This window comes from Girardinichthys multiradiatus, chromosome X, assembly GCF_021462225.1.
Source record: "Girardinichthys multiradiatus isolate DD_20200921_A chromosome X, DD_fGirMul_XY1, whole genome shotgun sequence".
NCBI classification, from domain to species: Eukaryota; Metazoa; Chordata; class Actinopteri; order Cyprinodontiformes; family Goodeidae; genus Girardinichthys; species Girardinichthys multiradiatus.
In genome coordinates, this window is record NC_061817.1 from 6247100 (window position 1) to 6269258 (window position 22159).

The 22159-nt window shown below is 39.6% G+C and overlaps 2 protein-coding genes across 3 annotated transcripts in view; one reads left to right on the forward strand and one right to left on the reverse strand.

The window, feature by feature from the left end:
- Nucleotides 1-18930, forward strand: part of LOC124863202 (C-Jun-amino-terminal kinase-interacting protein 3-like) — a 42246-nt gene extending 23316 nt beyond the window's left edge. The window contains 23 exon segments of the mRNA XM_047357493.1: nt 661-718; nt 2381-2533; nt 3906-3954; nt 6604-6755; nt 6983-7039; nt 7142-7309; nt 7766-7892; nt 10220-10270; nt 11030-11116; nt 11570-11719; nt 11950-12115; nt 12227-12424; nt 13107-13284; nt 13381-13500; nt 13866-13946; nt 14073-14140; nt 14246-14394; nt 14528-14699; nt 14795-14908; nt 15471-15509; nt 15925-16089; nt 16788-16934; nt 17367-18930. Coding sequence (XP_047213449.1) covers nt 661-718; nt 2381-2533; nt 3906-3954; nt 6604-6755; nt 6983-7039; nt 7142-7309; nt 7766-7892; nt 10220-10270; nt 11030-11116; nt 11570-11719; nt 11950-12115; nt 12227-12424; nt 13107-13284; nt 13381-13500; nt 13866-13946; nt 14073-14140; nt 14246-14394; nt 14528-14699; nt 14795-14908; nt 15471-15509; nt 15925-16089; nt 16788-16934; nt 17367-17494 — 2777 coding nt within the window. The 3' untranslated portion in view covers nt 17495-18930.
- A 96-nt stretch (nt 18931-19026) lies between these two features.
- LOC124863201 (nucleoside diphosphate kinase 3-like) overlaps nt 19027-22159 on the reverse strand; it is a 3766-nt gene continuing 633 nt past the window's right edge. Inside the window, exons 2-6 of one of the 2 annotated variants that reach the window (XM_047357492.1) lie at nt 21714-21844; nt 21510-21611; nt 21277-21389; nt 20136-20218; nt 19027-19703 (exon numbers count right to left, since the gene is read on the reverse strand). In XM_047357492.1, coding sequence (XP_047213448.1) covers nt 20137-20218; nt 21277-21389; nt 21510-21611; nt 21714-21844 — 428 coding nt within the window. In that variant the 3' untranslated portion in view covers nt 19027-19703; nt 20136. The remainder of the gene's footprint in view (nt 19704-20135; nt 20219-21276; nt 21390-21509; nt 21612-21713; nt 21845-22159) is intronic. The other variant, XM_047357491.1, reaches the window with a different exon arrangement.

The following is a 22159-nucleotide window of genomic DNA, read 5'->3' on the forward strand; positions in this document are numbered from 1 at the left end:
TCTATTCATGTATTTTTTTTCCCATCTTGCATATTACACCTCTAAAGTTTTTCATATTTGTCAACAAAAGTCTCGTAGAAGGGAAAAGTCAGCAGAGTCTGATTGTTAAAGAAGAATGTCTCTTAAAAATACAGTCCCAGTGTTAGAAGGTTTATTACCAGAGGCCAGGATATATATAGTAATTTTTATTATTATTTCCATTAAAGTTTAAGACATAGGAACCTATTTGCATTATCTTCTGTTTGTTTTCCACCAGCTGTCATTTTTGGCATTTCGTTTCTGTTGACATGTTTGATTGAAAAGTTTGTGTGCTTGGCTTTTTGTCGCACTGTGCTTGCTCCTTTCACTTACGTTTTTCAGCTGTTTTTTTATTGAATGTTATGATAATAACAAATTAATGTAAGGCTGATAGAGCATGACACACTAACTGGTACGTTGAAGAAATCAGACGAATATTGTTTTTAAAGCTGCTCAGGTAAAAAACAATAACAAAAAGCAGTGCCAATTTATTCAGGAATATTTATTAATGTATCACAAGATCCCACCTTAATGTTTGAAACTCAAAACAATGAGTTTTGCTCTTAAATCGATTATTTCCTTCTTATTGACATTGTATTTTGCCTGCAAAGAGTTATAGAGAAATAAATGTTTCTGTTTCAGGGATGGGAAAGGAGGTGGAAAATCTTCTGACGGAGAACAAACAGCTTCTAGAGACCAAGTAAGGATGATTACAATGGGTGCACGGCCGATCGATCAGCCCCAATTTCCTTAATTAAATTCCTTAATTAAAAGATCGGTGATAGGCAGATACTTACATGTAAAACTGATTTTATCTACCAATCTTATCTACTTGTCTAACCTAGTGTGCAAGTTTTGTTTCTTAAAAAAAAATGAAAGACTAAATGAACTTCAATGCAATAAACGTTTTATATATATTTAAGAGCACCACCTGATGCAGTTAACTGGTAATGTTCAATGTTTTTCAATAAAATAAGATTGGAACTTTGAAGGTGTATTATGACCTTATAACACCTAACAGTGTTAGTTATTTAAAAAATCGGTATCAGCCAAAATTGGAATCGGCAGGTCAGGTTTCTTAAAGATCGGTACTCTGTGATTGGCCAGAAAACTGCAATCGGTGCACCCCTAATGGTTGCACTAATAAATTCATATCAGTGTTTTGATCCTATGCATGTGTGTGTCATATAATATCCATAGAAAATAGATACAACAAAGTCTGTCTTACATCACGCAGGGTGAGGAAGATGGCAAAAAATCCCCATTTCATTGTTAGAGAATGAGGGCAAGGAGTAGCATCTTGGGGTCATTAAATCCTCATAACAACTGTTTCTTCTGAGGCTGTTGTACACATATTTATATATTGTCTAGGCAGAAGTGCAGGAATTAGAAATGATCGAAAAGTTAATTTACTTCAGTAATTCAAAAAATTAAACTTTTGTGTTGGATGCATTTATTACACACGGAGTGATTTATTTCCTCCATTTATTTCTGTTGGTTTTGATAAATGATAACTTACAGCTACTGAAAACCAAATTCAGTTCTTAGAAATGTAAAATGTTACATAGGACCAATAGAAAGCTAAGACAAGTGAGTCACTAAAGCTCATTGCCAAAAAAGCTGGTTGTTTCTAGTGCTGTGTTTAAGCATATAAATGGAAGGCTGAGTGGAAGAAAAAAATGTGGGAGAAAAAGAAGCATAAGAAACTTGGATAATCATGGTCCAGAGAGGATTTCATGCTATAATCATTAAAATCAACAAAAATAAACACTTTAATTTTTTCACTGTGTGGGATGAGTATATAGAATTTATTCCTTTTAATTCAATTAGGACTGCACAGTGGCGCAGTTGGTAGCACTGTTGCCTTGCAGCAAGAAGGTCCTGGGTTCGATTCCTGTCCAGGGATCTTTCTGCATGGAGTTTGCATGTTCTCCCCATGCATGCGTGGGTTCTCACCGGGTACTGCAGCTTCCTCCCAAAGTCCAAAGACATGCCTGTTAGGTTAATTGGTCACTCTAAATTGCCCTTAGGTGTATGAATGAGTGTGTGCGTGGTTGTTTGTGTGTTGCCCTGCAATAGACTGGCGACCTGTCCAAGGTGTACACTGCCTCTCGCCCATAGACTGTTGGAGATAGGCACCAGCTTCCCCAAGACCCACTATGGAATAAGCAGTAGAAAATGACTGACTGACTGGCCTTTTAATTTTAAAATGGAAATACTGACATGAATTAACTTTTTAATTATATTCTAGTTGACCTTAATTGAGATGTGATTGTATAGTGGAAGCCACTGTAATATTAGAAAATGACAGCGTACATTGATCTTGTTTTAATACCTTTATTGTCTTTCTGCTGTTTGACAGAAATGCTCTCAACATTGTGAAAAATGACCTTATTGCCAAAGTGGATGAGCTGTCAAGTGAGCAGGAGGTTCTGAAGGAGGAGCTGGAGGCGGTGCGACAGTCTAAGAACAAGGTGGACGCCAGAATCAAGGAGCTGGAAGAAGAAATCAAGAGGTGAAAGGAACAGTTATGTTCTGCAGGATGTTGCAGGTGATAAAGTGCAAGAGCCACACAGTGGGAATACAGCAAGAACCTGTTCTCCTGTAATCTAAGACTGAGGGAGTGTAAAGTGTCCCAGTAACAGTAACATGATAGTGTCAAATACCTGTTTCTCTTGATGTGTGTAGATATAACAGCCAAGGGCGAAAATTTTTAAAGTGGACCTCAGTCTTTCTGTTTGAGGATGTTTGTTCTTCTCAAACTCTAAAAGAAGTGTTTTAGTCTTTAGAAAATCTAATTTATTTATTGCACAAAATTAATAAGACACAAAACTTACTTTTCTCCTGGTTGATCTAGTCGAGCCACCGTTAAATGTCTATTTATTGCATTTTCCAAGATGATCACATTTTCAACATGAAACATACAGTTTAATATGCAATAGATTCCTTTGAACCAAACTGATCATCTAGGATGTTTCTTTAGATGAAGCTTTATGAAACATAGAACATGGATTTTAATTGTTAGGTCATATTGAACCTATTTATGGACACATTTAAAAATAAGTGTTAACAACCTGCGAGCAGGTGAGTGTTGATAATAATAAAAAAGATTTCTAGCCTGGCTTATACTTGAACTTCAGTAGTTGTTTATTTTATTTTATTTATTTTTCTTCATTTTAGCAGTTTCTAAGTAATGTTAATTTATTTGTCTTGATGCAACTAATATCATTGATATTTGTTTATCTATTTTAGATCTTATAATTAAACTGTGTTTTTATATATGTCTCGGATTTTTCCTCCTGGTACGTTTCTTCAGTCCCACATTTTTATTCTAGTCATCTTTAATTGTTGTAAACTTCATTAAGCACTTTGGGAGTGTTTGTTCGGGTTTGCTTGCTCGCTTTTTTTCTTGTTCTTGTTTCTGTAACCGTTCCCTTTGTGCAACATTTGATTGTATAAAAAGTCCTCAACAAATATTAGATTGATTGATTGATTGATTGATCGACCAAAATCTTGTGAAAGAATTGTTTTAGACTCATACAAGTAAAAAACAGTTAAGACGAATAATGATAAATTATGAATACAAGGTATGAGTTATAAAACACAGCAAACTAAAAGGTAGGAGTTTAAAAGTACTAAAAGATGGAAATTTTTGTCCACCACAGTCTATCAAATAGAAATAACAACATCAATCTGATATTAAATACAATCCTGCTGAAAATTGATCCTAATCTCCTAATTTGGTGAATCTCCCAAGCGAAGATGGCCTTACGGCTTCTACATGTAGGGCATGTCATAGTCTAAAAGTTCACACTCTAAACACTGAACTAAATCTTTGTTATTAAACAGGTATAACGAGGTTGTTGTCTGTTGCTTTGTGACTCCAGGTTAAGAGCAGAGGCATCTCGGGACTCCAAAGACGAAGTAGGCGATGATGTGAGTAAACTTACCTCTGCACTCTTTAATCCTGTCCTGGATGTAGAATTTGTTTATGAGGAAAAGCAGAAACATCTGTCTACTAACCGACAACACCTCTCCAATTATTTGCAGCCTCACAGTAAAGATAAGTAAAAAACCTTTAATTAATCTATTACTGCAGAAGCATAATTCAAACTGAAAGAAGTTGAAAAGGCCAACCTTTAATTTTTAATTCCTTTGATCGTTGAGGAAAAATAATCTTCAGTTCACTCCACATGTTTTTTACAGGATTCAGATCTGGGGACGGAGTTTGTCATGGTAGAAGATTGGTTTCTGGTGAACCATTCTCCTAATTGACAACCCATTTTCAGTTTTCTGACTCCACCAGATTTTAATTCCAAATTCCCCGAAACTTAAGCTGCCGTTCTGCCTTTGGGTGCCCACAGCATCACTATGGAAGCAAATCGTTACCATATTTCAAATGTAAAAGCATTTTCAGAAATGCTTTTTCATTTTAAGAATGTGGCTGCATTGTTTGACTCATAAATTAAATTAGTAATCAATCATCCTATTTGCATTTGCATTTTCTTCTTCAAGACTGCTCATTCCTTCACTAAATTAAAATGAAAAAGACATTTGAGATTTATTTTTTAAAATATGCCCCAGCAAATAGATACCAGAATTCAGTTTGAAATGTAAAATTTGAAAATAAAAAAGCATTTCCAGAAATGCTTTTTCATTTTAAGAATGTGGCTGCATTATTTGACCCATAAATAAAATTAGTAATCAATCATCCTATTTGCATTTGCATTTTCTTCTTCATGACTGCACATTTTATGCCATAATCAAAAAGAAAACAAAGCAGACATTGCTTTTTCGTTTTCGTGGTCTGCCCGCAAAGTACTGCCCAGAACTCGAAAACGAAAAAGCATTCCGAGCTGCGGGCGCAGAAGAGTGACGTAAGCAGCCGCTCTTCCTCAGCTCCCTGCTGACCGAGCTACCCATCTTGTTCGGTAGGGGGCGCTGTGCACGTCTGCATTGCATTACATTGCAAACGTGCCGAGAAATTGATTGAATTGCAGCAGGGCTGAGCTCAATTTGTGGCAGTGGCAAGCAGAACTGGTAGTTCCGGTGGCAGACTGTGGCATCCTTGTGGCAGCCTTATGGCCTGGGACATCCAGCGTGTTTTTAAGCATTTATTTATAATTTTCTGTGAGTGACAATTCAGAATAGCCGCTCATGCTCTATAATAAACCGGCTGTTTGTGCAATAAATCGTCATCCTTTCAACACGTCACACATACACATAGTGCTATTTATTTTCCATGTCAAGTAAATATGGTTCTAAAGCTGTTTATTAAATAATAATCAATAATGAAATCATTATGTAAAGGTAACACGCTATAACAATAATGACAACCCATTTGCCGATAATCAGCATCAGCTTCCACAAAAACAGCGGCAACCGCATTGGCAAGCTTTTACGGCCGGTCTGGCACCTTCTGGCATCCACGCGGAATCCCGTGCCACCGTGCGGCGACCGAAGCTGCCACCGGAACTGTGGAGCTGTGGCGGAACTACCAGTTCTGCCTGCCACTGCCACAAATGGAGCTCGGTCCTGCTGCAATTCAATCAATTTCTCGGCACGTTTGCAATGTAATGTAATGCAGACGTGCACAGCGCCTCCCACCGAACAAGATGGGTAGCTCGGTCAGCAGGGAGCTGAGGAAGAGCGGCTGCTGACGTCACTCTTCTGCGCCCGCAGCTCGGAATGCTTTTTCGTTTTCGAGTTCTGGGCAGTACTTTGCGGGCAGACCACGAACACGAAAAAGCAATGTCTGCTTTGTTTTCTTTTTGATTATGGCATAAAATGTGCAGTCATGAAGAAGAAAATGCAAATGCAAATAGGATGATTGATAACTAATTTTATTTATGGGTCAAATAACGCAGCCACATTCTTAAAATGAAAAAGCATTTCTGGAAATGCTTTTTCATTTTCAAATTTTACATTTCAAATTGAATTCTGGTATCTATTTGCTGGGGCATATTTTAAAAAATAAATCTCAAATGTCTTTTTCTTTTTCATTTTAATTTAGTGAAGGGAATGAGCAGTCTTGAAGAAGAAAATGCAAATAGGATGATTGATTACTAATTTAATTTATGAGTCAAACAATGCAGCCACATTCTTAAAATGAAAAAGCATTTGTGAAATGCTTTTTTATTTGAAATATGGTAACGATTTGCTTCCATACATCACAGATCGTCCACTGTACCTAACAATGAACATGAGGTGCTTTGTTTTACACCTGAGATTTGGGTCCCAGTTAAACTTAGCATAATCCAAATGTTTACAGTTTTGACGGTTGGACTGGAAAGGCTTTCCTGCCAATAATTGCAGCACTTGTGATGTTTTTGTAGCAGTTAGTAGTTAAAATGTTTTTTTTTTCCACCACTAAATAAATGGTATCAAGTTGAAGGTGATATTATGCCACTGCAACAAACTGTGGATTGATTTTATTTGTACCAGCATGTGGAGGCCAGTCTAAGTGTTTTTCATTGGGGCTTATTTAGTTGTGTAGGCTTAATAAAAAAAAAGGAATCTAATGTGATATATCATCTCATTTTAAAATTTAATGAGTTAACGTGCTCTCTTCTTATTTGTGCTCAGTTTTCATCGCCCATGCAGGATGGGGACATGGCAATGACCCAGCGGCGCCGCTTCACTCGGGTGGAGATGGCCCGTGTTCTGATGGAGAGGAACCAGTACAAAGAGAGGCTGATGGAGCTCCAGGAGGCTGTGCGATGGACTGAGATGATCAGGTACTCATTGAAAGATGCAGCCTTTGACAAAAAATTAGCAACACCTTTAAAACTGGGCCTTTTTAAATTCAATTTTGTCTTAAAGTAAAAATGTTTATTTTGCATTTGTTTCTTCTATTGCCTTCCATTGTTATTTTAATACTTCAATTTATTTCCTTTTGCCAATTTTCAGTTTAAATGTTGTTTATTTTAATTGGCCTATGTTATGAACTTCTCTAATCTTTCAGGGCATCTAGGGAGAGTCCTCCAATCCAGGAGAAAAAGAAGTCCACCATCTGGCAGTTGTAAGATTCTGCTTTAATTATAAAACATTTACTGATATAAACTGAAAAAAATGTCTAAAACAGATGATTGTATACTAACCTCTGACTTATTTCCTCTCACAGCTTTGCGCGTCTGTTCAGCACCTCATCCAGCCCTCCGCCTGTCAAGCGGCCATACTCCAGTGTCAACATCCACTACAAGTCGCCCTCGCCGGCGTTCAATCAGCGGCGCAGCCACACCATGTGCCAGATCTCCACCTCCAACCGCACCCTAGAGTTCTTCCCAGAAGAGTGAGCTAAAAGCAGCCACATCCAGTGAACCCCCTTGCCTATCCTGGTCCTACTCTGCCTTGGTCTGCACGCCTGGAAGCTTGCACGCTTCTAGCAGCCTGCAGATCTGAGAGCTTCCAGTTAATCTGCTGCAGTGTAGGGTTGATAATTGGTTCCCTTAACAAAAAGGAGCTAATCACTGCAGTAGAAAAATTATATTAAACAATCTGGTTGGCTTAAAATAATAAAAAAACCTCTAAAAGACAGACTTCCCCAACGAAACTTTCAGAACCAACTAAATGTTCCTACTAGGAAAAAGAAGCTTTGCTTGTGCTTTCCTTGTCTTCCTCTGCTCCCCATCTCTTCTTCTCTCTGATTCACGCTGCTGGCTGGCCAGGCTGCTAACGCTTCACCTTTTCTCCCCTGTCCCCCCGTTGCTTCCAGACTGGCCAGTAACGGTGTTGCGTCTCTCCTCAGTGACTCGGCGATGATGGCGCGCCGAGAGCAGCGGCGCGAGCAGTACAGGCAGGTGCGCGAGCACATGCGCCGTGACGACGGCATCATGCAGGCCTGTGGCTGGAGCGTGCCATCTCGCCTCAAACAGGTAAAATGCACAGGGCTCTCCCTCCTCATGTTAATGAGACTTCCAGTAACATCTTTGTACCCAGAATTTCTCGTAATAATTTCTGATCTTGCATGATGAATAATTCTTTAGGCTTTCTGAATATCTGCCAAAGTTTAGTTTGGCTGTTTTTTTCACTCACTTTCAGTCCTGTCTCATTAAGTGACAGCATGTTGTGCGTGTGTGATTCAAAAATTAGAAAAATTGACAAGTGGATGACAAAAGAAGAAGTCAACTTTTCTTAGCAATTCATCAAAATCAGAAAAACAAGAGAACATAGCAAGTAAGGTAGATGGATGTTGATCTTCATATTTCAGAATCAACTTTATTAGTGCACAATAGCGATGAGGATAATGATCCAAATCATAGAGCCAAATCCACACTCATAAGGATCGCCAGACCTTCCTTCTTGGTCATCTCATTCCCCAGACTTGTGATATGACCTTACAAGAACCACAGTCCCTGTGCTAAGAAGATGATCAAAGTTTGCTCACTCTGTATGCTTCAACTTTGTAATTGCTCTTGGAGAAGACTAAGTGAAGTCCTGCGGTCTAATTAAGCTTCTTAACAAAGAACATAACATTCATCTGACAATGGCTCGAAGAAGACTGAAAAAGAGAAAAAAACAACAACTAATGAACTCCAGGAAGCATGACAATCATAAAAAAAAGATTACAGTGAAATGTAAGGAAAATAGATGACTTAAAACTTTTGCATAAAACTGTAGATAGTCAACTGGCAGATGAGAGAGGCTGACACTTAACCGGATTTAATTCAGTGAGATTTTAAGCACATTTCTGGGTGTGCGACCGCTTCAGCCATGCTTTGTAACCTTTATGAACTTTGTGGGAAGGATTTTTAAACATATAAAGACTTTTAAGTAACCTATTTTCAAGACTTAACATACATGACAGACTTGATTTATAAACAAAGCTTCACACCCGAATCTTCTTAAACTGACATAAAAAAATAAAATCATTGTACAGTACTTGTTAGCTTAGATTTTTTAAAACCAGCTGGAAAATGGTCCTGTACTTTGAAGTATGTTAATACTTGAAAGAGAAGTAGAAAGGTTCTACTTTTTTAGTCTTTGGTTTTAAGCATGCAAGTGTACAATGAAGTCAGATATTCACATAATACACTGTATGAGAAAACACATAAGCTTTTTTATCTAGCTGTTTGGATTTTAACTTTTCCTGTTTTAGGTCAGTTCTGATCTCCAGCATTGTTTTTTTATTTGCTACATAGCAAAATGGGTTACATCTAAATTAACTGGAGGTACACATGCGGATGTGTGACGTCATGGTCAAATCAAATGAAATCAACTAAGAAATCAGCAAGAGCATTGTGACCCTTCAAAGGTCTGGTTCATCTTTAGGTACAACCACAGATGGTGCCGTGTTCGTTAGCATAAACAGCATGGGAATGTCCAGCCATCCCAATGTTTAGACAGGTGTTTTTGGATGTAAAATCTGTTTGAAAACACAACAAAACTCCATTAGCTGGCAAGAGAATGTCATCATTCACAAAGAAACTAGTCCAGTCCAGACATGACATGGGCTGAAAGGACACTCAGTGTGGAAGAAGCCATCACTGCCAAAGCCAGATTACAGTACATAAATGCATTCAGGGACCAAGACCTTGATTTTTTTGAAGAAATGCCCAATGGTGAATAAAAAACTAAAGTGGCAGTGGCAGCAATAAATTGTGGGAATGATTTGCTGCAGGAGGGACTGGTGCCCTTTACAAATTATGACATCATGAAGAAAGAACATTATGCAGGAATATTAAGGAAACATCTCAATATCAGCTAAGACGTTAAAGCATGGGGTTGAAGGGTTCCTCCAAATTGACAATGACTATTAACATGGCATCAAATTAGTAACAAAGTGGCTTAAGGACAACAAAGTCAATGTGTGGGAGTGGTCTTCGCAGAGCCCTGATCTTATTCTGACTCAGTTACACCAGTTCTACGAGGAGGAATGGGCCAATATCCCAGGAAACGTTTGTGAGAAGAAAATGTATGTTAATTCTGAAGAAATCGCATAAAAGTTGTCATTATTCTGGCATTTAGCAAAGAAAAATCATTATGGTCATCCTAACTGACCTAAAACTGAAAAATATAGTCTGACTCAATGTGAGACAGGGAAAATAGAAGTTTGTGTTTTCTTATAGTCAGTGTATGAAAATCTCTGGCTACAAGTGTATCTCGAAGTGTTGCTGGCAGAGCGAGGTTGATTCCCGCGGCTGGAAAGGCCGAAGGCTCGGTGTGTTGGTAGGCAGGTGGCTCTAACTCTGGTCTCCCACAGACTGGTGGTCAGATGGACGGCGCTAAGGACAGCCCGCTGAAGAGACAACAGGCAAGTGAGACCGACAGAGAGCCAGCATGCGTCCTTCATGGCTTCCCCCTCGTTTTAACCTCTGAACCCTGCAGAAGTTCATAGAAGAAGACGTTTTTTAAAATTAAAAAGATCACAATTGTAGGATTTTTGATCAATCTGATTTATGAAAATGCATGAATTTTAAGGAATATTTTGTTATTTGTAGGCATGATGTGGTTGAATATTTGCTACAAAGTGACCCACGTTATGGTGAACGTTTCTTACCCTTTGCAGCCTTTTTACCTTAAACTTCTGTCTGTCTCAACCTGCCCTACTCAACACACTTCTTAATGTCTGTGCTTTAGCTTTGTGTTTTATATAAAGAAAGAAAACTCTAAAATACTTTCTAGTGATGAGAATGTAGTGTGTGTCTGTGATCAGATCATTTTTGGGGATTTCTCCACATGCAGCAGTTCTGGCTTTTTGAATAACCATTTGCTTGCTGTTAAAAACCCTCCCCTCATCAGAAATGTTCAAAATTGAGAACTTTTCTTTTACACAGTTTAGAGAGTGATGCTTTGTAGCAATGAGCAGACATATTTACCCTTTTAGATAGAGCAGGAGGGATCAGTTTCTCTTCTTTCATCAAACGTGTTGTTCTTTGAAAAGATAACAATGCCCTGTTTTCGTGATCTGTCAAGCTCTCCCTCTGTAAAAGGATTTCAAGATGCTTCAAGTAAACCAGACCATAAATTATTTTCCTGATGTCTCTTCACTGCTCATCATTTTCTCCTGCAGACCAATGAGAAGGAGGATAACCGCATGAAGAACGTCCCTGTCCCAGTGTACTGTCGCCCTCTGGTGGAGAAAGACCCCAACAGGAAGGTGAGACGCTTTCAGATGAGCCAATGGTGCTCAAGCTTTATTTACTTGATCTCATATTTTTTTATTTTTACCGTAAAGATGAAATCGTTGTATTAGAGATACCAGATCATATATGTGGTATGAATATGTTAGGAAACTTTTACTGAGTTTTGGTTGTGTTCCCTGTATTTTAGTTCTTCCAAATCTTATAATACTTTAAAATTTGACATCATGTCTTAATGTCTTGACTATAACAACCAGTTTCTTAATACTTTGGTTGGATATGATGCAATTTAGTCATTTCATGGATCTGAACTGTGACTTCCAGGGCCACCACCCTAGTCTGGGCTGTTTTAGATTAATTTAAGCAGCTTTCAGATTTCATTTTGAGCGTTTTCACTTTCTTTAAGAGCAGAGCAGAACAGGGCAGCTGGTATGAGTCATGATTTTTGCTTTTTGCATTTGTGCTTTTAGTTGTGGTGCGCAGTAGGAGTGGACCTGACAGGATGGAGAGTCAGCAGCCAGGAGGTGGTGCCACTTAAAGCACCGTCAGGAGGCAGTGACCCCCTGCAGACTGAGGAGGACCGAGTGGACAAGAAGAATACATCCCTTGAGAAGAGGAAGGTAGACCATTTGAGGATATTTTATCGTCTCTAGTTTTTAACATTAGGCTGATAGCTGAGAGCCATGCCCAGCTGCTGCTCGGGGACTGCTAATGTTAATAAATGAAATTTGCCTCTATTATCTGAGATTATATCTGAATTTAAGCAATTCATTTCCGGGATATTAAACCATAAGTGACTTTTGTTTTCTACTTGATGACCATTGCTTTTATCCTTCCACTTCTCTCTTAGTCTAAGGAGCTCCAGGAGACAGACAGCATGAACAGTCGAGTGTGGATCCTCACCAGCACCCACTCTGCCAGCAAAGTGGTCATCATCGACGCCAACCAACCTGGTTCTCTGGTTGACCAGTTTAATGTCTGCAACGCCCACGTGCTCTGCATCTCCAGTGTGCCTGGTCAGATAGAAAATGCCACTGAAGGCCTGATTATTCCATGTTTATACACGAGAGTATGTTGGTGCGGCCCTTTTTTTGCTGCTCATATATCTGTATTTATGGCTAATCCAGCTGCAAGCGAGAGCGATTATCCAGCAGGAGAAATCGTGTTGGATCCAGGTGATGGAGGAGCAGGGGGTGGAGAGGACATGGGTGGCGTGGAAGGTATGTTGGCTGGCATCACATTGGTTGGCTGTGCCACAAACTGCAGTGTTGCCCGTAGCAACTGTTCCTCGCGGACTGACACGCCCATAGTGGACAAAGGACAAGGTGGGCTCATCATAAATACAATGTCTTGCAAACAGTTTTAACTTGTTCACATTTTGTCATATTACAGATTTCAGTGTACTTTATTGGGAAATTATGCAACCGACCAACAGATTTCAGCATTAATTTGTGAAGGAGAAGAAAAATATTATATGGTTTTCAGATTTTTGCTCAAATAAATGCCTGAAAATTGAGGCATGGATTTGATTCAGTGCCTGGAGAACCACCTTTCGCTACAATTAAAGCTGCAAATCTTTAGAGACTGAAAGTTTGGCCTATTCTTCTGTACAAAATAACTCCAGCAATAACGTTAACAATAGGTTTGCCAGCTTTCCAATAGATTCTCCGTTGGATTAGTCTGGACTTTGACTGGACCATTCTAAGACATGAATATGTATCAATCTAAACCATTTCAGTTTAGCTGTGGCTGCAAGCTTGGGGTCAATTTCATTTTGGAAGGTGAAGCTCCACCTTGGTCTAAGTCTTTTGCAGCCTTCATTGGGTTTTCCTGCAGGATTATTTTGTATTTATCTCCATCCATCTTTTCATTAACTCTGATCAGGTTGTTTGACCCACCTGTTGATGTACTGTGACAAAATAGGAAAAAGTTCAAGGGGTGTGATTACTTTAGCATTGCACCTTAACTGATAGAAAAAATAAAAATTTCCCTGGTGTTGTACTGTAGCCCCCACTGCTCCCCCAATGAATGAGAAGATCCAACCCGCCCAGTCAGCGGAGGAAGCCACAGAGGCCACAGAGGTTTCTGAATCCACGGCTAACCACACAGAGATTGGATCCGGACGCCCAGGTCCCTTCACGGAGCACGTCTTCACCGATCCTCAGCCACGTCCGGCAGATGATAGGTAAGAAGTCGAACCCTGCCCGTACACAGACAGATCAGCAGGAAATGTATCAACGACCACACTGGTTGAGGCTTCAAATGATGTTTGTCCACACAGGAGCACAGGCCAGTCCAAAGAGGAATCCTGTCAGCCCACAGAGTCTGAGGAGGGAGGGGAAGAAACCAAAAACTACACCAGCGTGGCCCCCACCATGTGGCTTGGGGCACAGAATGGCTGGTAGACAAAACAGCTGATCTACTTTTATAGTGTTTCCTGTTTTATTTGTCAACAATTTATTACATTTTTTATGAAATGTCTGTTCAACAAAATACAACTATAAATTATAAGACCAACAGTTTCTGATGTGCTTTAATGCTAGGAAAATATAAAAATAGGCTCAAAAAATTTATAGGAGTAATTTTTTTTATAGTATGTATAAATTAATTAGAATCAAGAATGACTTCTCCCTAAAAATCTAACCTGAGTTAAATAGATTACATTTTAAATTAAGTTTCTTAAAAGTGAAACAAAGAAACAACAGAAATTAGAAATTTATGACGGTTTTAATTTTCTCTTAACTAACTTTCCTGTTTTCCTCCGAGGCTTTACGTCCACTCTGCTGTCGGAACCTGGAAGAAGTGTCTACACTCTATCAAACTCAAAGACTCGGTTCTCAGTCTGGTGTAAGACAAACATCCCTGCACGTCCTTCTTTATCGCAGCTACCGATCATTTAGTTGAAGGTAACTGCTCCAAATTCAGTGTTTCTCCCAGTTCTTCCAGCAGTCTCCTTCTTATGTCTGCTTTCAGCCACGTGAAAGGTCGCGTGCTGGTCGCCCTCGCTGATGGGACGCTCGCCATATTCCACAGATCAGAAGGTATTTGCATAATTATTCTTTCATGTTGGTGTGACTGTACCAGGCGCTTTTGCCTGTTGTAATTTTATTCCTTTACATGAAGAGTCAGTGGTTCTTTGTCCCCAGATGGTCAGTGGGATTTGTCCAACTACCACCTGATGGACCTCGGCCGGCCGCATCACTCCATCCGCTGCATGGCGGTCGTCCATGATAAGGTGTGGTGCGGCTACAAGAACAAGATTCATGTCATTCAGCCTAAAAGTATGCAGATTGAGGTGAGTTGCACAGCATCTCTCTGTTAATTAACTTAATCCAACATTTAGCTTTTGTTTTTCCTCTAGTGCATCAACTGTTGCTGGTTGTTTCCCACTGATTCCCTCTGTCTCTTGATTCTCTGCTGCTCTGTAGAAGTCCTTCGACGCTCACCCCCGGAGGGAGAGCCAGGTGCGGCAGCTGGCCTGGATCGGTGATGGCGTGTGGGTGTCGATCCGGCTAGATTCCACCTTGCGTCTGTACCACGCACACACGCACCAGCACCTCCAGGATGTGGATATCGAGCCATATGTCAGCAAAATGTTGGGTGAGTTTAAACTCATTCAGTTCAGGTTCATAAAGATTTTACTCATTCAGTCATGATCGCTGTTTTAACCTGCTGTCTCTGGTTTTGTGTTGCAGGTACTGGAAAACTGGGTTTCTCTTTTGTGCGGATCACGGCCCTGCTGATTGGTGGAAATCGTCTCTGGGTGGGGACTGGAAATGGTGTGATCATCTCCATCCCACTGACGGAGAGTAAGTGCTTCCACACAGAGAAAGTGCCTCACAGCAAAACGGGAAACCACAGTGGCAAATATTTATCCGGAGAATCTTAGATAAGACTAGCTGGCAAAAATATTAAACTTTGAAGTTGTGAAGAAATTGGGTTTTTTGGGTATAAATTTGAACTTAATGGCTTTACTATCTGATTATTTCAAATTATCTAGTAATTGTTTACAAAATTAGTCGTGACTTTAATGCACTACAAAACAAAACAAATAATAATAAAAACTAAATAATTGCCTGAACTGGTCCTATGAATTTTCAGCGAAAAGCCAAATCATAAAGCTTCCATCACTGGTATTTTTGTAGATTTCCTTTAAAACCACACAGACTCTTGTCCTCCTTTAGAGCAGCACGTTTTACCCACATTGCTCTCCAGCTGACCTTCTCCAGTCCTCTTCAAGCAACTTTTCCCATCTTTGTTATTCCTCTCTCTCACTCAGTGGTTGCACCTCCTTCTCCCAGTTTGGGTCATAACCTTTTCTGTTACTTTCCTCTTTCTCCCTTTTCCCTCCTCTTGCTCCACCTCCAAAAGCGGTGGTCCTTCACCGGGGTCAGCTCCTGGGTTTGAGGGGTAAGCTCCCTTCCTCCTGCTGTTGTGATCTAACTGTTCTCACCCAGTCAAACCATCATGTTTTCTGCAGACCTCCACTGCAATGCTTTTCTTAAGTGTATCTACATGCCGTTTTTATGCTTTGAGTCAGTGAAACACATTCAGCAGTTTTGTATTTGTGATTACTGTACTGAAAAATACTAAAATATTTTTTTTTTGTGATTTGACTTTAATTTTATTTTCATTAGCATATTTTAAGGATTAGATGCTTTGCATGACAGTTTTTCATTTTTTTGTCTCATATATTTTGTCTGTGTAACAAATTTGCTTCATGCAAGGACTTTAATATTTGGGGTGCAAAATATTTGTTTTGCATGTGGGATTTTCTCGTGAACCTTCCTGTTGCCATCTCACCAATATGCTCTCGCTCCGTCAGCCAATAAAGTGTCTCCTACGTCCTCCGGCGGTGTGATCCATGTGTACGGTGATGACGGCTCTGAGAAAAGCACCGGCAGCTTCATCCCCTACTGCTCCATGGCCCAAGCGCAGCTGTGTTTCCATGGACACCGTGATGCCGTCAAGTTCTTCGTTTCCGTACCGGGTAACAATAGATAATGACTTTACGTTGCTGTGTAGACACCTTCATCTGCTATCCAAATGGTGAAATCTGCAGTGGTCTTTTTTAGGATGTTAAAAATCTTAAATTTGTGACCAGTTGTTATATGGCTACTTAACATATCAGGAGCAGAAGTTGCAAAAATGAAGACTGATACTAAATGAAATGCCTGAAAATACCTTTAAATACTATTAGGATGTTTAAGTGCCTAAATCTGATGACTTTAGCATTATTCTTATTTATTTCTAGCATTATTGCTATTTTAAAGCCCAAAAACCTCCTGATTTCAGCACACATAATGAAAACTATACAGGGCTCGGAATGGAGCCTTGAGGTACTCCACATGAAAGTGGAGCGGGAGCAGGACAATATCACGGGTCATAATAAAAGCTTTAAAAAGAACTGATAGGATTATGTTAATGAAAACAATAAACAGTGGAAAAGTATTCAAAACTTCCTAAAGTAGCATATTTATTGAAAACAAGCCATGGCCCAGAATGGAATCTTGAGGAACTCCACATGTAAGTGGTGCTGGAGATCAGGACTTTTATGAGCCATATTATCATTTTGTAAGCCCTTCATCAAAGGAGAACTCACTTTTAACATTTTTTTATTACATTTAAAATACAGATTGTGATTTTTTTAATAATTTGTTCCTTTCTTGTTTTTGTTTTTTTTTACAGGTAATGTTTTGGCCACTCTAAACGGCAGTGTTCTGGACAGTCCATCTGAAGGTCAGAGCTCCACATCGCCCACAGAGACGGAGGCGCAGAGCGTTCAAAATGTGTTGGTGCTGAGCGGGGGAGAGGGCTACATCGACTTCCGCATAGGTGAGCAGTGGTTCTTATTGACAGACCTTCACTCCCCTAACAAACATCTGTCAATTTACTATTGTCAGTCTTTATAAAGTGTGTTTCTTTAAACGTTGGCTGTAATCTTGTTTGTTTTGACCCTCCATCCCAATGTAGACACAATCTAGTTGAAATTTATTTTCAGCTCCCATAATACCTATATAACTTCACAATAGTAGTCAAAAATTGTATTTATTTTGAAACAAATTCTTCAGAGCAACTCTGTCACTTTTCTTAAAACATTTGGCTAAAAGTTACGTTTGTCATTTTAAAATGTTTGTCAATTATGTCCACATTCAACCATGCAAACTGAATAACTCAGCAAATTGTGATGAAAGTTGATGTTTTATTATGAAGTTTAGCATAACGGGAATAATTTTGTCATGATTCCTTTTGCTTTTTTCCCCGCAGGGGATGGGGAGGATGATGAGACAGAGGAAGGAGACAGCAGCGGTGGGGCTTCGCAGATGAAACCTGCTTTGAACAAAGCTGAGCGAAGCCACATCATCGTCTGGCAGGTGTCCTATGTGCCAGAGTGATGCCTAAATCTGCTTTAACATTACACCTGAACATCTCTTTAAAGAACCCCTCCCCCCAAGAAGCTTCCAGCCACTTAAACTTTGTAATTATCCCCTAGTTATGTAAAAGTCCCTTTCTGGTTCTGAAAAAACAAACCCTCCAAGCTGCGCATCTTTCCTTGTAACTATTAAATCCCCCCATCCCATCACCTTTTAACTTTAATGCCTTGTAAGTACCTCCTTTGACCTAGTTATCTGCTTGCCATCCTGCGTCTGTCCCACACAGGGCATTGTAACCATCATCATAAGCCTTGTAACTACCTCCCTCCTCTGTAACCATCTAATACTTACCCTGTAAGCACACGTTATCTCCTCCTATATTGAACCTGGATTGCATCGGGCCGGGGCTGCTCCTAATCTTTTGCTATGAAGTTAATCAATGGAAACTTATCTAAAACCAAAAAAAATGAAGAAGATACAGCAATACGATGGTAGATCAAGTTGCATTTCCAAATAAAAAGGTCAGCTGATAGGATAAGAAGTAAATGAAAATGTATTTGGTCTCAATGAAAGTAAATGTTGAAGAAGTTGGGGAAATTAGATTTTTTTTGTTTACCTTGAAATGCTTTACATCCTATCTAGGTCCTAATTGAATACATGCAGCACCTTGAAAAACTATTAATACACCTTGATCTTGTCATATTATGAACATAAATGTAAGTTACTGGGATTTTATGATAAAATAACAAATTAATTTAGATGTTTCAAAGGCAAAGAGGAAATGCATGACAAAGGTTTGAGATTTTTTTTTTAATTGGTAAAAAAAACATGGACAACCAACCATCCTCATCAATCCTCTTGTGTCTAACTTCCTTTTATTTAAACCTTTGCACTGTAGCTCTGGCTGTATATTTAAGGTGAACCTCCTCTTCGGTTCTTCTGCAGCCTTCTCAAACACAAGTGGATTCTCTTTCCTAATTAGGTGACATTTGTAGCTGGCAGGAAATTTTATTAAGGAGTATTAGAGTATTGGGGGCTAAATACAGATTTATGCCACACATTTCGTATCAAAGACATTGAAGTTTGTGATCGTAACATGACAAGGTTGGGAATTTTTCAAGGAACTGTGTTTCATACACACTTAACGAGGAAACTCCTGGAAATATGTGGTGCAGCAGCAGCAGCCTAGAGCAAATGAAAGGTCAGACCATGTCCACATCCACTCCGACTGGCCCAGTTTAATCCTTCAGTTCCTAAATAATCTCCCTCTCTGACTAGCTGCTGATCAAATGCTTTGGTGTGAGGCAGGTAAATAATGGCATGTTGTTATTTTATGTACAGGGATAACTGTACATGTCCAGACGCACTGAAGCCCATCCTCTTTGTTCAGTATGGAAGCTCGTGCATTGATCGTTATCTGTGGATTAAATATTAAAACATATTTGTGTCAAAAGCAATCATCTTGATTGTGTGCTCTTTTCTTTTTTTGTTTGCGTCAAGTAGAGAACTGAGAATACATCAGAAAGATTTGTCTTTTGACAGTTTTTTTGTACAACTTTAATACACAAATTTTCTACTATTTATTGCAGTTTCACCTCAGGCTGTAAACTGAGCCTGGTATAAAAATACAAAAGCAACAATAAAGGTGCTGTTCAAAAGCTGGAAACTTTACATTCAAGTACTTCCACATGCTTATTTTTACAACCATGGAGTTACCGGATAACATGAAATGAAGGAAAAAGGCTATTTTTAAGTGGCAATTCACCTCAACTGTGTTGATTTAGTAAATCTGTTTTAACAGCGAATCATTACATGATTAAAAAAAAATAATGTAACGAGTCAGTTTCAAATCCATTATCTTCATTATTCCAAGTTTCTTATTGCAACAAGTTAACCATGTAGTTTAAAAACATTCATTACTGGTCGTAACAAAATCCGGTTTTTTAGTGCACCTTTGTTTTGTTAAGATTATCTCACCTTACGCTGGACTGAAATGTAAACGAAAGAAATGATGCAGCAAGGCAGAGATGATCAACAACCTACTGAAGCTAAAAATACTAAAAGTTGACCGAGGTTTGATCCTAAATATTAGAGCTGCGCAGGGTCTGTAAAGCGTCAGTAGATCCAGTTCTTGCTGCTGCTCTCCCAGCGGTGGAGCTCACTCTGACGGAACCAGAGACAGATCTCTTTCTGGGCGCTCTCCACCGAGTTGCTGCCGTGGATCACGTTCCTGAAAACAGACGATAAAGAGCAAGGGTTGCTACTTTGATTTTCTTCCCGATACGAAATGATTAAATCATTTCTGAAAACATCAATATGTAAAAATAATCTAAAAGTCCTCTTTTTGTTAATCAATCAATAACTTCAACAAGGAAAACCAATTTCTCCTCACGATAGAGGAGATATTACTTTCTTTCCATGCTTATCTGGACCCAATATGAGAAAAGCATATTGATACTGAAAAATATTAAGAATAAAAAATAATAGTTATTCTCCAGCCCAGTACTAGAGAGATACAATGTTTCTTGTTAACTGGCATTTACATATTTTTGCCATTTCAATAATTATAAATCTTAACATGGCTACATGTACACCGTACAACACGCTACAGATAAACCTAACATCGTGTTTCATGCGTGCAGACACTCTGACCCGACCTGACCTCACGTGTCAGGAAACATGATGCAGACGATGCTCCTGCTGCCACAGATGATCATCTTCTCTTTACTCCCAGAGTTTTCCTGGCTACAGTTAAAGTCACAAGTTTACATAAACACATCTTGGGTATGAAAGTTATAATGATTTTTTTTACTATTGATTTATTTTGTTTATAGGATGATTATGCAAAAATCAAAGTCACTTTACTGAAAAATAGGAAGGTCACTGCAACAGCCTAATCGCAACCCTCTTTTTTGATTCCAATGTGGTGGTTGAGATGATCCTGTTGGAGGACCCGATTATGTACAAGTTTCCACCATCTAGATGTTGATTTGAGGCAAATTTAGAGGCGCCAAGTGTGTAAAATCTTTAATTTATACATGTGGTGCAACGTCCCATTGGCAGCAAAACTGACTCGCAGCATGATGCTCCCACCAGCATGTGGGTAGGTGCATATTTTATGTCTTGTAACTGTCTTGGACAGCGCCCCACTCAGTTAACAGAGATTTAAGCAACTTCACAGTGGACACCCTGGTGTTCTGGTAGTTTACTGTTAATGGCAGGCTTGTCCCTTAGTGGTTTAGACTGTACCTGATTATCCCTAAGCAGTTTCGTGTCATCCATGGGCGACGGGTTGGGGTTAGATGATTAAAATGTGGACACAACTGGTTGTTCCAACAGCACATTAATCCCAGACATACAACAAAACTGGTCTAGGATTAGATAAAGCAGTCAACATCAAAGCCTAACCACAACCGTGTGTAAAACCAGAGCTTAAAACACTGATACATGCTTAGGGGTCATCCGAGGGGTCAAACATCCAACCAGAATAAGGTCAGAAGCTTGGTGCTAGTTACAAGGAGGATGTGGACGGGGCACAACTTCATAAGACATGTTACCAAATATTAGTGACGGTGCACGTATAAATTTGAGTTGCTACGTATGGTTTTTGTCACTGCTATAGTTAAACAAAATTTTATTTTTTTGCATTTTTATTGCCTACGAGACGAAGGTTAACACTGCGGCAGGGAGTCCTGCAGTTCTTTTATGACACAATATGGCTATAATATTGGTTGCATGTCTGTTCGTATAAAAAATTGAGATCAGACCCATAACTTGCAGGGTAAGTTGATGAACTGACTTACTTGCCCACTTGCACACAGAAATCTCCCCGGATGGTTCCCGGCAGCGAGTCTGCAGGATTGGTCTCGCCCAGCATCTTGCGAGCAGTCTCAACAACATCTAAACCCTGCCACACCTACAGAACAAAACAGGACAGTGTTGAACACAACACACCAAAAGGTTACTGGGAAATCTGTTTGTGAGGCAAGGAGTTTAAGCTTTTACAGCAAGCTCCAATAATGTTGAGGAAATTCACCATTGCAACAACTGGTCCCAAACTCATATAGCTTATTAGCGTGCTGTAGAAAGGCTTATTCCTCAGATCCCAGTAGTGTTCGCTGAGAAGCTCCTCAGACGCCTACCGTGCAGATGCAAACGAGATCAACACATTAATTTAACAGATTGTGCCTCTGATCCGCTGGGCTAACCCTCACCATGTATTTGAACCAGAAGTGAATACCTTTACAAGTTTAAGAGCCACAAGTTTGAAGCCTCTCTTCTCAAAACGACGCACTATTTCTCCCACCAGTTTCTGCTGAACGCCGTCCGGCTTCACGGCAATGAAGGTACGCTCGTTCACCCCCGTCCAGCCTGAAACAACACAAAGGGGCAATGCAACTTCAAACAAACAGGAATTGTCTCAACTTAAGCTTGGTATGCACCTGCATTCGCAAAGAGGAAGAGTATCGTACTCATCATATCATGCTTTGGCTGTAGGCTTGGGGGTTTTGTCCTGCTAGAAATATTTTGCAGCCTCTAACTGTTTTTATTTTATTTTGGACTACTCTTAGTAGCTATGCCCCTCTTCCCATTCACTCGGACTAGTTCCCTGTCCCTGCTGGAATAAAACATTCCCATACAAAGATGCTGTCACCACTATGTTTCACTCTGAGGATGAAGATGTTG